Genomic DNA, 15926 nt, shown 5'->3' on the forward strand with positions numbered 1-15926 from the left:
CTGAGTAAAGAACTTCATCCTAACATCTAACCTAAATCTCCCCTCTTTTAGTTTAAAGCCATTCCCCCTTGTCCTATCCCTGGTAATTCAGATCTTCAGATACATGCAACTTCTGCTCTCTTAGACAAATTTTATCAACATGAGTGAGATTTTCATGTAGAAGTTCTGCCTACTTTCACTTGTGCACAAATGAACATATACTCAGGCGCAGCAAAAGAAATTTGCACTTGTGAATTGTACTCCTTTGAACAAGAAAACTGCAAGCAGTGATGATCCATGAGATCAGGATTTATGCATGCAGACCCAGAGAAATAAAATGGAGGTCCTCTGGAAAATCAGTTGCCATTTGTCGACGGATAGCTTTGTGATTCTGGTTTTAGATCAAGAAATTGATTTAAAATAAAAGGACAGCGGTCAGATATGAAACCCTTCGTGTGACTGCACCGGGGAAACCGTTTGAAACGGGGAGGAAGAAATCAACCCGCTCAGCACTGCGCTTCCCATGCCGCAGAGACAATAAGGAGCTTCCAGTGGAGAGCGCGGCTCGGTGAACAACATGTGGTTCCAATACTCGCACGGCACGCAGTGACCACCGCCGCGCGGCAGGAATTCGGTTCTCACTCCTTGCGGGGATTCCGGCTGCTGGGATGGGACGGTGGGCTCACACGGGGCACTGCTGGGAGAGCAGAAAGCCCAGCACGGTGCCTGCAAACCGCTCGCCTGGGAGTGGTGCGGATAGCACCGGTGTCTCCCTGAGTTTTCTTTGCAAATCCCCCGCAGGCAGAGTTTGCTCAACTAGTTGAACTGGCTCTTTCTCTCTCTTTTTTTTTTTTTTGGCAAACCAAGAATTTCCTTCCTGATAAAAACAGCCGGCCAGCTCCCCGATTGGGCGCGGGGTTGGGGAGGATATGACATCAGGCACATCTCTCGCTTCGTGTAGTGTGGTCTGCCTGATCACTGGCTGCTTACCAGCACGGCCAGGGAGGTGTTTCCCTAACTCCAGCCCAGGTACTTAAGTTTCTGCACAAAGCGGTGCAGCACCAGTCCCAGCCTGCGGCCGGCTCTGTTGCGCTCATCTGCTGGGCAGATCGCTCCTGCACGCGGAGGCTCGTCGTGAACGATGGAATTTGAACTCCTTAGAGTGACCGTGAAGTGAGAAAACAGACGCTGGACAGACGGGGCTGAGATGGATGAGGAGGGAATGAATCAAAACGGCAGCAAGTCGCAAGGAGCAGGAGGCCAGGTGCCTGCAACGACTCCATCAGAGGTGCTGATGAGGGGTGAGTAAGGCTCCTGCCTCTGCCCTCACGTCTGCAGGCAGCGGGAGCGGGCAGGGTCAGGCTGCAAAGGCACGCTTCTATCGAAGTTACACTTCAGTGCAGATCAGCAGCCACGTCCCCGTGCTCTTGCACTCCAAAAGGGATTTGAATAAGTTGTCCATACTCGATGTTGATTTCTCTTGTGGTTGGTTTTTTTTTTTCTGGTGCATCACAGTGAAAATGTCAGATTCTGTAGTGAAGTTCATGCAAGCAGAAACAAATGCAGTAATTGAACTACAGCAAAGTAAAAAAGAGATTGCAGTGTGGCATATTGAACTTCGATTGGTACCAGCTCAGCGCTGGCTCAGTTCCTCTTTTCTTTTTCTTTCCTTCCTTTTTTTTTTCCCTTTCCTTCCTCCTTCCTTCCCTCCTATGCCTCCTCTGTTTTTTATCTGCTTTCTATTTCTCTTTTTTCTTTTATCTGCTTTTACTTTGTTGTTTTTTTTTTTCCCTATTTTTCCTTGTTTTTCTTCTTTTTTTTTTTCCCTTCCTCTTTCTTTTTAACTTTCTTATTCTTTCCAATCAGCAGGCCCAAATGCCCTTGTCCAGGCCCAGCCATTCACCCATGCAGGTTCTTCCACAATGGCTACGGCACTATGGTCAGCTGTGACCAAAGCTGTTGTGGTCAGTGGTGAAGTTATTCAAATAAATGGCCTCACTGTGATTGTTGCTCTGTTGGCTGGCCCAGAGCCATTGAAAATATGACATGGTGACCGACCAAGGACAAAGAATTTATACAGCAACTTAGCTTGTAATGTTCCCTGCACCCCCATTTCTGAGACACCATTCCTTCAGTTCATGGTCAGTGAAGTGGGATCATGGAGGGAAATCAAGATAACATGACTTCACAGTGTCCTTCCTCTTTTCCAGGGCTATTGAGAACACTCCTATTCTTACCACATAGAAAAATAGGACACTGAAAAATAAACAGAGGCAAACTACAGCATAAAGATGATCAGTAGGTTGGCTGCGTTGTCTGCTGCTCCTCGTGTGTGTTTGTGTGTGTGCGTGCACTGAGGCTAGGGTGGGAGGGAAGGGATGGCAATGTCATTACACAGTGTGAACCAAACCCAGTTCACATGGGAGATGAGCTCTGCCAAAATGGAGTCTGGGAGGGAGGGAGCCTACGGGCAGCATGGGTGGCTCAGTCTGTTGGGTGCTGGAGCTCAGCATGTTCCTCTTTTGCCTGCCTGTCAATAAGCTCTGCTGATGGCTTGCAACAGGAATGTTTTTGGCTACATATATCATGGGTATTAGGTGAAAGCCTTCAAATATGAAAAATACCATTCATAGTATTGTTATACATAATGCCGTAGGCTTATGTATATGTAAATGTATATGCAAGAGCATGCCTCAGCTGAAAGAATTTTAGAGTCCCTTGTGAGCTGCACTGTGTGAAGTTACCATGAAAGGAAAGCAACTCAGGGAGTCACTGAGTGACTGACACCCTCCTCATGATCAGAGACTGGAAAAATATGCTTTCAGCCTCCAGTGCAGAATGAATGCTCTTCTGGAAACGTGCTGCAAGCACATCCACAGGCAGCAGTCAAAGCTTGGTTGTTCGTAGTGCAGTTACTGGTATAAGGCTCCCTCTATACCTGCCCTGCCAGCATTCAAGGGCCCAGGTGGATGCAGTGCAATCAAGTAGGACCAGAGGTTTCATGTAACCTCTGGGTTGGCTGCAGTTTTCAGCGATGAAAGGGGAGCTGGATGGCCCCATGCCACAAAAAACCAGTGGGTTTTGGATGCTGAAAGCCATGAGGCCTGACAGAGGTTGCTTGTGGATGAAGGTGCAGGGAAATTTCAAATATGGCTTAACAGGCTCATTTCTCCATGAGAGAGTAATTGTACATATTTTCGGGAAGCAGAAATTTGCATTGCTGTGGTGGTACGTGCAGTGAATGCAACTGTGCCAACTGTGTACACTGGACTTTCTCTACATGTACTGCTCTGATGGCAAAATATTTCAAGAACTTTCTCAAATGTCACTATTTGAGAATTTAAGAAGTCTAGGGATAGTTAGCATTGACACTTATTTAGGCTTTAATCAGATGCCTGTATATGATAATAACAGTGATAATTTATATTACTGATATTGTATCTGCTGTGCCATGCAGTCAACAGAACCTTTCACCCTCTATTCACAATGTACCCAAGGTGATCTTAAAGCTATCTTAGGTCTCCACTTCCTTTTAGGATAAAGGACCCAGTCCTGCCTAGTACAGGATGCCCAACCGGATTAGGACATCCTTGCATATACCCCTTTTATTTTCCACTGACCCTTATCTTTGACATTTTTGCTGGTCAGTCTTCTAATTCACTGTTAAGAATTCATGAAATTAGAAGTTAATCGTCATTCCAGAGACAACTATGGTCTGGTTTGGAGTCTTAATGGAAACTTGTTTTTTCCTCAAGAAAACACTGAGTTGGATGGATAAGGACTGCATGTGGATAGAGCAGACCTTGCATCCCCCTCTTTGTCACCAAAACAATGACACGATGATACAACATCATGGTAGTTCATACAAAATGCTACCTGTATTTGACCAAAAAGAGATCAAGCACTGCTCAGAAAACTTGTTCTTCAATCTAGATCTCTGGAACTCTTGTAAACGTTTCCTTGCAACTCATTAACATCTGGCAACAGCATTGGTAACACCATGGCACTGGTCCACAGTTAACACTGGCAGGATGGGTAAGAAAGACAGCATGGTGGAGCATGGTGTAGCCACTGCAATGCATGCCTGGTAGAGGTGAGCTTAGTTCAAGATAAGAGAAATAAAGTTTTGTCTGCCAGTATACTACCATCTGCATTATAAAAAGCTTCACAAAATCAAGGGTCTTTGCTTAGTGATGTCTTTGGGGTTTGGTTTTCCCTTGGTCTTATCGCTGCTGATTTGAGCCTTCTCACAGAACTACTCAAAACAGCACGATGAGGGTCACTGAAAAAGCATAGGAAAATGTTAGACAGTAACCTTAGTACACACAATGCACTGGCATTCCTGAGGTGTTTAATGCAAACAAGCAGAGATGCTTTGCACTTTGGAAAATGAGATATTTAATTTTACACAGGTGAATGTAATTTAACAAGCACCATTTGATACACATTACTTTTAAAGCACAGCTATTTTAGTCAGTTAATAATACTGTGCTTTAATAACTGTACCGTGGTTTTGCTGCCGTTATCAGATGACATATCCTTATGAGATTACGACCATAGCTTCTGGAAATTGCTTTCCACTTGCTAAGGCCAAAGAATGGTCATGAACTTACTGCAAGTACAAGTTGTGGTATATAGCCCATGGAACTCAGGAGGAGGCAGGCAGAAGGTCGGTGAAATGCCCTCTGGAAATGCTTATTTGCCTTCCTAGGAGCACCTGGGCTATTAACATAGACCAGACATTGAGTTTTGAGGCAATTAATACTGAAGGAGGTAAATCTCTCCCAGAGGGATTAGCATACTCTGGTGGCCCTGAGCCATAAACCTGTAATGCTAAAGGGCCCCTCTGTTAGTATTTGGATGGCCATCAGTACTGCATTAGTTTGTTTCGTTGTGTTAAAACAAAGAACAGATATAGCAGCTATGGAAATGAAGTGTAAAGTATTTCCTCAGATATTCCTTTATATTAAGCTGCAACTTGAGGAAAGGTATATCCTGTAAAATGCATCAAATAATGTTTTTGCCTGTCAAATAAATCTTTCAGAAAAGCACTCTACATGACTTAACAGGTTTGTTACCAAATATAATCATAAAGGTTCCCTCCCATACCTCCTTCATTCAATCAGAACTATGCTGACTCATTTCCAGAAATTATTTTTGGCATGTGGTATTTTTCTGAACATCAGTTTTGAAATATCAAGATTACTTCAAAGTAAGAGTTAGAATTCTGTTTCTGATGCAAACCTTTTTTAGTTTCCTAAACCATATGCCATAGTGCCCTTATGTCAGTCTTTTGCATAAGAGAAAATATGGTTGTTTTTTTTTTGTTTTATACAGGCACCTAGAATATTAATACTTTTAGCATAGTTGTAGGAATACTTTCCTTACGACATACCTAAGTAAAATTACTCCCTTTGTGACCTGGGCTTGTGTCCTTACTACCATTCAGTGGGTATCCCATTCCCTGCACTGTCTCTTGGAGAAATGGAGGGATCATGTGCTGAGGCACAAGTAGATCTCAGGGTCGGTGTCCCATACTGCTGAGGAGTCTCATTTGCTTCAGCATCAGAGAGCAAGTCATTTGCAAGCCCTCTTGCTCTCGCTCTTTTGCCTTGGCCCAGTGAGGCTGAGCAGCAAAAGATCACTCAGTCTGCATGTCCTTAGAGTGAAATCATGTCTCTTTCTTAAAGAAAAACCTTTCTGGAAATACAGTGTTTTTCACCAAATCTGCTTCACCTAAAGCTGAGTGCTTTCTTTCTTCCACTAAATGTTCAAGCATGAAAACTAAAATCTAAGGCAGGCCCTTCCCTTGAGCTTTCATCTACATTTGCTTTTTATGGCTTCCACAGTGCCAACAATATAGCTATTATTTAAAATGCACCACCACAGAGACTGACACTAGACTGAAAACTGAGACACAAAATCAACAGGTAACACAATTTGTCTCCCTGTACTTTGGTACTGTCTCTAGTTACATATTGTTGAATCGAGCCCATCTCTGAGCAGGGGTGAATGACTGAGCAGCTGTACCCTTTCCAAAGCATGCTCCTTTTGAGCTAATTGTTAAAGCGTAATGAGCTTGTGAAAACAAAGGCACTGGAAATAATTCAAACCAAGAGACAAGCTCAGTCAGAACAAGGTGGTGTTCTGTAAATCATTCTCTTGTCCTCTGAATGGGAACACAGCTGCTCAGCACTAACATCAGATGAATTAAAAACACACCCAGAGTGAACCCATCCTGTTTTTTCACTCCCTCCCTGCAGCCTCTCCAAGAAAAGCTTGGTGGTTCAAGTAATAAATTAGAGGAGAGGATTACTGGTTCACACAGTTGAAGTAAAGTACACTGATGAAACAGTCCATGGAATTGTTAGACATTTTCCTGTCTTTCTCTTTGTGCAGACTTTGTTTCAGACTGGTCTCCTTTACATGATGCATCTATCCATGGGCGTCTGCTTGCTCTGAAGAAGCTCATCAACCAGGTATTGCTCTGCCAAGTCAATATGATCTCTACTGGGTTTGTTCAGTTGCTGAGTGCAGTCTATGTTTTACTCTGAAACATCCAGGGTGAGGAAGTCACATTGACCGAAATGCAGTGAAGTCTATGCGTAACATATTTTTTGCTACGCTTCTTTGCCTTACACAAACTCTGCACGCTAACCTGAAGGCCTGCATCATGGTTTGCAGATAACAAGACCCCAGCTGCTCTCCCTGTGGGCAGCTGCAGGGCTCATTCTACAGCTCCTGTGCCCATGACCAGCACTTGGTGCCTTTGGTGGGGGCAGCTCCAGACACAGACAAGACTCCAATTGAGGCTTCAGTTCAGGCTCCCAGACATCTGTTTCTGGTGCTCTTCGAAGTACTTAAAGGCCCTGCTCCTCCCAAAGAAGAACACAGCTGGGGAGAAGAAATTTCTGAACCTCACTGCTCCGTTCCCTCAAAATTATTGGATTTAGCCAGTGGAGGAAAGAGAATAGTTACTGGAAACTCTTTCACCTTAAACTTCTGGATCACAAAGACTGATAGAAAAGATCCTGTGGTAGAGTCAATTCAATGGTTTCTAAGAAAGAAGCCAACTTTTCTTCAAAAGTGCCATAATCCAAAGAAAGTATATCAAATGTGTATCTCAAAAGTACTTCTGAGTTTGTTCCATTCAAACAGTCACAGACTGGAGGTCAGAGACATGAGCAGACATGTAAACAAGAGGCAGGCATGACCCTGTTGAGAGCTCTAATCTTGTTTATTTCAGAGTTTGTTAGCTGTTAGTGGTGTTAGTTTGTTAGATGTAGTAGAAGTAAAACAAAGCAGAATGCCTAGAAGGATCTCTGCATTGTTCTGTTGGACAGTTGGTTGACCACAGCTGTCTGTATTGATTAGTGATGTGTAAAAGGCATGACCTCTGATATGATGTGCCACTGTCTGTTCCAGCTGAAGCAGCACAGACTCTTTCATTGCTTACCTAGTAACTCCAAGCAGTTGAGAAAGTTGTGATTAAATAAATCTTCAAGGATCATTATGGAAGGGTGGTGGGTTGTCGTTTATTTGTTTTGTAGTTGGCTGTAATGTTATTTTCTTTCATCAGGGGAGTGATGTTAATCTTGTTACTGCAGACCATGTGTCTCCTCTCCATGAAGCCTGCTTAGGTGGTCATGCTGCTTGTGCCAATTTCCTATTAAAGCATGGTGCTAAGGTAAGTGCATCATGGACAAGATATTTTCTCCAGTGTTAACATGTTTTATCATGACAATTTAATGCTAGATCATAGATGATTTAGTTCCAACCCCCCTGCTGTTGTCTGGGACGCTTCCTATTAGACCAAGTTGCCAAAATTCTCATCCAACCTGGCCTTGAACACCTCCAGTGATGGGACATCCACAACTTCTCTGGGCAACCTGTTCCAGTGTTGTTTTTATTCTTCCCCCAGGTGAATGGGGTTACTGTTGACTGGCACACTCCTTTGTTCAGTGCATGTGTCAGTGGCAGTGTGGCTTGTTTGAATTTACTGCTGCAACATGGGGCCAACCTGCACCCGCCCTGTGACTTGGCATCCCCCATCCATGAAGCTGCTAAGAGAGGTAACCTCATGGGTGTCAGCACTGTTTTATATCTTGCTAGAAGTTTGGGGAAGTAGAAGAGAGAGGTAAAGAAGATCTTCATGATTTAGGCCAGGAATTGTTCCTTCCTTCTTACTCTCATCACAAGTGTTGCAGTTGCTCCCACCCCTGGTGCTAACCAAGGGCCAATTATTGCTGCTCTCAGGGCCTCTGGGATCATGTGGTGACCCCTGGAAGGGGATGCACTGTCCAAATCAGCTGCCTGTTACATAGAAATCCAAGAGAGTTGTCTGATCATCTTCAAAAGCAGAAGAGAAATTGAGCATGATTCATCTCATCTTCAGTAGATATCTGTAATGAGTCAGATATAATGCAGGGGCTTTAGCATATTTTCAAACTGGATTTGCAGTTCCTGTTTTTCTGATTGAAAACTCTGGAGTAAGGATAGTGGATCAAAGTATTACAGTCACCTCTTGACAAAACAATGAATCTTTGCCAAATCACACTTCTCTATCAGAGAATTTGGACTGTTGCAAAATGCCTGATATCTGCGAGTTGATTCTGCCTTTATCCCTTTTAGGTCATGTGCAATGTGTTGAGCTCCTCACATCCCATGGGATGAATATAGATCACAACATCAACCATCTGGGTACTCCGCTTTATGTAGCTTGTGAGAACCAGCAAGTGGACTGTGCCAGAAAGCTACTTGAGTCAGGTAAAAGGAAAAGTAAAGGATGGTGTATTTTCCTTCCCTGTAATGTCTGTCTTTGCAGCAAAGATTTAGAGAAATTCCTACTCTGGGACCTGGAGAAGTTTTTTCTCAATGGCAGTCCTGTGCTAAAGAGGGGAGCAGGGTAAACAGGACCTTCTTGACTAGGAAATGAGCTTTACAACTCCCAACAAAGTGGTGGGTCATCCTGGATTTCATGCTACCAGTAGTGCCTAGAACAACACCATCCTCTCCAGTGTCCATGTATTTGTGCTGCTGAAGCTATTTGAAGAGAGTAGCAAGATACTTCCTTTTTTCTTCCATCCTCTTAACAGAAATGACTAAACAATTTTTACATACTTCTTTTGCAAATGTTTTAATTCTTAGAAAGTTCATAAAATGTCTGAAACATTTCCAACGTGGAGGAAAAACATTCAGCACTGTATGCTTCTCCTCTGATAAATCCAACTACAAATCTAACCACTTGGATAACTACACAAGGCCATTTCTTACCTATGGCAGTGCATCTCTTCTAACAAAGAGGGGCTGCATAACAAAATATAGCCACATAGCTCACACAGAAATGGTGGACCAACCAAACTCCTTTGAAAAAAAGACACATTTAGATGACATTATGCATGATTTAGCACAATGATCTTTTTCTAAATAAATCAAATATAGATTAAGAATTCACTTTTGCCTATTATTTTTTGTTTTTTGCCTTTTGTCTTTGCTGCCTACTGTTTATAGGAAAATGTGCTTTAAAAATGTTATAAAGAGTTTTGAATTGGTTCTGCAGTTCACATGTTTTGAAAGACATTAGCTCAGGACAACAGACTGAGGAGCACTTCGGGATCAGAGAGTGCTTACATTCTCCACTGTTAAGGGCCTCAAAACTTTTCCATCTTCACATTTTTTTCCTGAGCAGGCTTGGTAACTCAGCACCTAGAAATCAGCTTAAGCCTCTGTTATGGAGCAGGGTGTAATCTTGCATGCATTTTAAAGTAATGGTGAGTTGGGATACAGAGCAAATTAGATCCATAGGTGGAACTACTCTTTTGTGAGACTTCAAGAAGTTTGTGGGCTGGACTGTGTGTGAAAGACTTCCTTGTGCACTGATCCCTTGGGATCATTTTCACAACTTCACTGCTTCACAGCCAGTACAAGTAGTCCGTATGCAAATTGAGTACAAGTAGTCCGTATGCAAATTGTGGGACCAAGACCTAAAGGACAGGAATCCACCGCTAGGTGAATGCTACAGTATTTACGGATTGTTCAGAGAAATTGCAGCTACTGCAGGAAGTGGAAATAAGCTCCGGTGTAGTCATTATTCCTTGTCATCTCTTCATATTCAGGTGCAAACGTAAACAGCGGCAAGGGCCTGGAGTCCCCACTGCACGCCGCTGCCAGGAGCTGCAGTGTAGAGCTGGTGATGCTGCTGATTGACTTCGGAGCAGACATTTGGGCAAAGAATGCTGAAAGCAAAAGGCCGATGGAACTGGTTCCACCTGGCAGCCCTTTGGGTCTACTGTTCCTGCAGAAAGAAGGTGTCTCTTAGCACTTGTTTTTTTCCTTCACATGGGACGCTATAGGGAAAAATCATACAAAGTGCTGCACAAGGCTGTAGTATTCTGTACTCTTAGTTCTACAAAACAGAGAATAACAAAGACTACCTGAATTTGCTGATATTTGGACACTGTCTCCTTCTGTGTCAGAGTATAGTGGTGATAACAGTATTGACTACCCATCTTTTGACCAACAGGCCTGTGAACACTGCATCAGGGAGAAAGGGTAAAAAAATTCTCTTGAGTCTGGGATGGGAATAAAGCCAGAAATGTTGTCTGGAGCATGCCAACAAATGTGAACAGAAAATCAACTCTGATGAGAGTTGTGTTTATCTGGTGAACACTAGGACTAGGATCCTCAATTTTTACAGTGTGCCAACTTTTAGACACATGCCAAATACTGCATACATTAAAAATTACAACACTGATCTTCTAGTTGATTGGTATTTACTTTTATTTTGGGGACAAAATGTTGTGTAGGTGCAGAAGTATCTTTAAAATGAGACTATATTCATTGTTTTGTGGGAATTAAGGAAAACTACACAAGCATGATATAGTGAATACATTATATATACACTAGATTTTCTTGGAAGGCCAATGTTATGTACTGTGTAATCCCAAAGTATCAAGCTGTAGGGTTAAACCTTAGAAGTGCTTATTTAGAACATGCAAATGAAATTGTTCCAGGTCTATGTTGTTTGACTGGTTACGAATACTTTGATGAATGAGGGAGATGCATTTTACTTACTATTCTTGAGGGAAATTAGAATAAATTCTTTAGTGTTGGAGTTCTTGTGTTCTTCTTTAGGTGCTGTGTTCTTCTTTAGGTGCTCTCATTCACTCAGTAAGCTACACAAAGTAATAAATAATCTGTATTTTCATTATTTTAAACAAATTACTGACCCACAATTCTACTAAGTGTAGACATGGTTATTGTCATAAACAGATTTACACCAAGGAATAATAAAGTGATGAATCAGGCCCTTCGTGGAAATGTAATATGAAAATAATAATGTGGAAACAACTGTGCTGTGCGTATTATGTATGTGCAGCAGACATTTGGTTTCCCAGCCTAATCTATGGTGCACAGAGTGGTGATCTTTTCAAACTCAAATCCCTGTTGCATGAGCCTTGTGACTCCTGAGGCACCACATGTGTCCTGTTTATTTGAGATAAAAAAACATCCCAGGCAAACCTGTGGAGCTGTCACGAAAACTGCCATGGTTGAGCTAAGGGTTTGGGCAGAAAGGATCTTTTCTAAGCAAAATTCAGCAATTGAAGTTAGAAATGATGAATGTTTGCAGGGTATTTTGCAGCTGACTGGTGTTTTTCTGATGTTCTCCAACATATCTTTTCCTGAGTAGGGTGATATCTGATGGGCAGCCAATGTCTGACTCCTGGGGCTGTTGAATGGTTGCGGCCCAGGAGAGGGGTGTGCACATTGCATCCTCTGATTTTGCAGGGATCAGAATCCTCATGGCCCCTACAGCTCCTCATGGGCCCCATTGCTCGTCACAGGCCTCATAGTTCCTTACCGGCCTCATAGGTCCAGCACACAAACCTTGTACCTCTCTCCCTGTGCACACCACCACATGCCATGCTGGCATTGCAGCAGGGTCCAACATGTGCAGCAAGGGACTACCTAACAACCCAAATATGGTTTCTGAATGGTTTTGAAGAGCTTGCTTGCACCTGCTTTTTCTGCTGCAGTCTCTCCTCACCACACTTCATTTCTCCACCTCAGCTTCTCTGCTTACCACTATCTTATCCACTCACTCATGGCTGCTGGTACTGACACTGTCTCCTCCCATCTCCCTCTTGCTTTCTACAGTTTCTTATCATCTCCTCCACATGCATGACATCCAACCCTTCATTTGTACTCACTGCTTGCTTGCATTTGCAAGCCTGCCCATAACAGGGGGATTGAAACTCAATGCTCTTTAAAGTTCCTTCCAACCAAAGCCATTCGATGATTCTGTGATCTGCCCTAAAATACATCTCCTTTTCCTCTGGAAGACCCTCACTGTTCTCAGTGCTGGTCTACTCCACATGCAGCACAGGGCTGTGCAAGTGATAGGTTGAGATCTGAACAGTGACGGGTGCTGCCATCAAAAGCACTGCACAGTATCTACCCTTTCATGAAAAGGATAAGCCTCCCAAATAAGCCCTTAATGTCATTATACTTAAATAAAGGGATTGAAAATAGCACTAGATTCTTCAGCATGGTTTGTATTTATCAGCGCGGGACTGGTTAATCAGAAAGGCTTAAATAAGGATTATGTAGCATTTCTTTTGCTATGTGTTTGTCACTGTTATGAAATAAGTTTCAAACAGTGGGCTGCAATCCTGGATCTCAATGAAGGTCTGTGGGGGGAAGACTTTGAAGGAAGCATCAATCATCTCTTCACAAACAACACAAGCTGTTTAACACTTGTGCAAGTTAAAAAGGGAAGGAATGATTCTGTTAATGCTTATTATGGGTGTGTCATGACAGAGAGTGATGAGGCTTGAACTGAATGGTAGGTTGACATCCTTTGGTGGATGTAGGCATGGCTTTCCACTGCCAAGTGTGCTGGGGGCTGCACGTCCGTGGTGGGCCTTGGGGAGATAAAGCCATATGCGTAACATGTCTCCTGTCTCTCTCCAGGGCCGCTGTCCTTGATGCAGCTTTGTCGCTTGTGCATCAGGAGGTGCTTTGGACACAAGCAGCATCAGAAAATAACTGGCCTTCTCCTCCCTGAAGAGCTGAAACATTTTCTTCTTCATGTTTAAGCCTTTCAAGTACAAAATGGTGCCTTAATAGCACAGCAAGGTTTGTTGAAGAAAAATTTCTCACCAGTAGTGTTACCAGCACCTGCAGTGTTGATCTGTGATAGCTACTGATCGCTGGTAAAGCCCTGGGTCTGAGAAACATGGGAACAACCAACTTGCTGAGTCCTCAGCATCACCCCCAGCTGAACAGTGACTTGAAAAGGAACTATTCTGCATGGCTGTACTGTAGAGCATAGAAATGTGTCTCAAGAGCCTCCTAGAAGCGACAGGAAATGAGCACCACCTTTTGAGATAGACCTCTTGATTTTCTGAATCCTGGCACAGTTTCACAAGGCTCATGGCTGACAAAACCTTACAAAGAAAGTACATATCTCAGCGCAGCATGAGCAGCACTTTATGTATGTTTAAGGATAGCTGTTTTTTTTTCAGCAAACAGATTTAGTGCTGCCATCTGGGAGGGCTGTATCCACACCACCATAAGAGTAAGGAAAGGGAACTCAACCTACTTGCAAAGTTGGACAACACAACTGCTGGATACGTGTCTGGTATGAGAGGTTAATTTTTGTGCTGATCAGACACAGAAAGAAGTTCTGTTGGTCTGTGGACACTAACTTGTACCCTAATGGGACAAAATGACAAGCACAGATAGGTCCTTAAGTTCCCTTGTTATGGGACACGGACCCCTAGAAATCTTCACTCACCTGACTCAGTTCATCACACATTATCTGAACTATATAAACATTCACTGGCTGCTTTAAAATGTCCATCTCTACTCTTTCCCTCCTATTGAAGGAGAAAAATAGAATTTGTCTTTACATTCTGAAAAAAAAATGTTTATTATGGATGGATCCTTCTAAAGTCTGTATCTTGCATAAGCTGAATCTCTGTTAAACAGGCAGGGAACAGACAGCTAACCTAGTGCTTAACTTTCTGAAGATTAATGTTAAGCGTGAAGAATCCCTGCTTTGGTGACTGAAAGCTGAAAATCCATCTTATTACATTTTAGATCAATAAATATTTTTTTTTCCTACTAGTTTAATCAGTTACCTTTAAGCATCTTATTTTGTTACTTTATCCGAGTAATGTTAATAACAGGATAAAATTGATCAGAGAAGGTGGTGAGGGCATTGCTTCTAGATTGCTTTTCATCTGGAAATTCCATACCTTAACTTTGCTTCCTTGAATCCCTCAGATCATGCATAATTAGGATGAATTCTGTTTGCTCAGTTTGTATCATCTCAGTATATTTGCTTATTTATTTTAATATAAATTGTGATCAACACTGGCGAATTACATCTTTATACATCAGCACTTACGCAGTTATAAACTGTAAAAGCTGTACAAGATGCATACCAAATAAGCTAAATACAGATGAGGTTTGGATGTTTCTGTGTTTGAAACCAAATATAATACAGGATTTGAAAGACTGTATGAATATATTTTATCAGATTTTTTGCTATTATTTTGCTAGCAGTTAAATGGCTATCAACACACAATTGTATGTGACATTAGTTAAAAAATAAATGGCTTATATTCTGTTTCGATTTTCTTTCATTTTTTAAAAATGATAAAATGAATACTGCCTGATGCTGTGGATCTTTGGGCTGAACTCTGATTATTTATGATGGTGTCTACAGGGTAGTAGCATAGAGAGTTTTTCCTAAATAGATATATAGTAAAGCTGAGACTAAGATGCAGACACTTTTCAAATCTTGCCCTTTGCTGATGTTTGAATTTGACATTTGCAATTATTTTTTTACTCATTTGAGGGTTACTGAATAGCAGTATGAGATTTCACAGAGTAGGAAAAGATGAACTTAAGATGGTCACCACCTTCAGTTCACATTTTTTAGTGACTTACATCAGATTATTTCTTCTGTCTTGTAGGCAAGAGGCACATGTAATGATCAGGGTGCCCTTGTGTGTGCCTACACAACTGAAGAATTATTTACTGTAGGTAAGCATGTGGAAATCTCTCTGCAACCTGACATCCAAGAGACGTCTCCCAGCAGTGAATGTGTGCACCATAGGTCTGGAGAAGGATGGGAAGGCAGTAATTCCCTCTTTTTTTGATGTGTCACCAGGTATGCCCATAGAGACCAGCTTAAAGAGAGATAACAGTGCTAGCAATTTGCTTTATAAGGTACTATTTCAGCTCCATATGAAAATTGTTGAACTAAGTTAACACCTTCATAAAAGAACACAACTAATTTAAATGAGAAACTTCTACTTTGGTTCATTTAAAGGTGGTTGATACTAGTTGTAACATTGCTTTGGTTCCCCAGCAGTTACTAGGTGGACCAGCACCAAACTACAACTTGGTTTTTGTTCTGCAGTTGTGTTGAAAGGGTACCCAGTTTCTCTTCCCATTTTTAGCCCTTTCATTTTTTTTTCTCTCTTAACTGGAAAAAAACAGACATCTTAATCTTAAACTTAATATAAAACTTAGGAGTGTATGCAGAGAATGTCACAGGGAAAATCCCTAGAGGGATGAGGGGCCCAAGGGGCTTGTCAGTACTCAGGGATCACTTCCTTCTAGATCAGGAGTAATGCATCCCAACAAAAAAATAAGATAGACATAAATGCCAGAAGGCCTGCACAGATGACCAAGAAGCTTCTGGCCAAACTCAAACACGAACACAAGAAGAAAGCAGAGAGTGAAAGCAAGGACGAGTAACATAGGAAGAATACAGAGACATTGTCTAAGCAGCCAGGGATCAAGCTATCAGGCTAGAGCCTAGATAGAATTTATTACGTTCAGGAATATAATGGGCATAAAGAAGGCTTCTGCAAGCACCTCAGTTACAGAATGAAGACTACAAAAAATGTGGGTCCTCTCCTGAAGAGAAG

General features: G+C 42.2%; 1 protein-coding gene across 1 annotated transcript; it reads left to right on the forward strand.

The window, feature by feature from the left end:
- Nucleotides 1-928: 928 nt before the first annotated feature.
- LOC100542054 (ankyrin repeat and SOCS box protein 9) lies at nucleotides 929-14620 on the forward strand. The gene is made up of 7 exons (XM_010725313.2): nucleotides 929-1280; nucleotides 6379-6458; nucleotides 7559-7666; nucleotides 7901-8051; nucleotides 8611-8745; nucleotides 10095-10286; nucleotides 12952-14620. The coding sequence occupies exons 1-7, from the start codon at nucleotides 1187-1189 to the stop codon at nucleotides 13074-13076; spliced, it is 885 nt and encodes a 294-aa protein (XP_010723615.1). The 5' UTR covers nucleotides 929-1186; the 3' UTR covers nucleotides 13077-14620.
- The last annotated feature ends 1306 nt before the right edge of the window (nucleotides 14621-15926 follow it).

Source organism: Meleagris gallopavo, chromosome 1, assembly GCF_000146605.3.
Source record: "Meleagris gallopavo isolate NT-WF06-2002-E0010 breed Aviagen turkey brand Nicholas breeding stock chromosome 1, Turkey_5.1, whole genome shotgun sequence".
NCBI lineage: Eukaryota > Metazoa > Chordata > Aves > Galliformes > Phasianidae > Meleagris > Meleagris gallopavo.

Excerpts from the sequence above, each read along its gene's own strand:
- LOC100542054 (XM_010725313.2), top strand. The coding sequence starts at position 1,187 with ATGGATGAGGAGGGAATGAATCAAAACGGCAGCAAGTCGCAAGGAGCA. Across the intron at positions 6,459-7,558 it reads TGAAGAAGCTCATCAACCAG|GGGAGTGATGTTAATCTTGT; the intron begins GTATTGCTCTGC and ends TTCTTTCATCAG. Across the intron at positions 10,287-12,951 it reads ACTGTTCCTGCAGAAAGAAG|GGCCGCTGTCCTTGATGCAG; the intron begins GTGTCTCTTAGC and ends GTCTCTCTCCAG.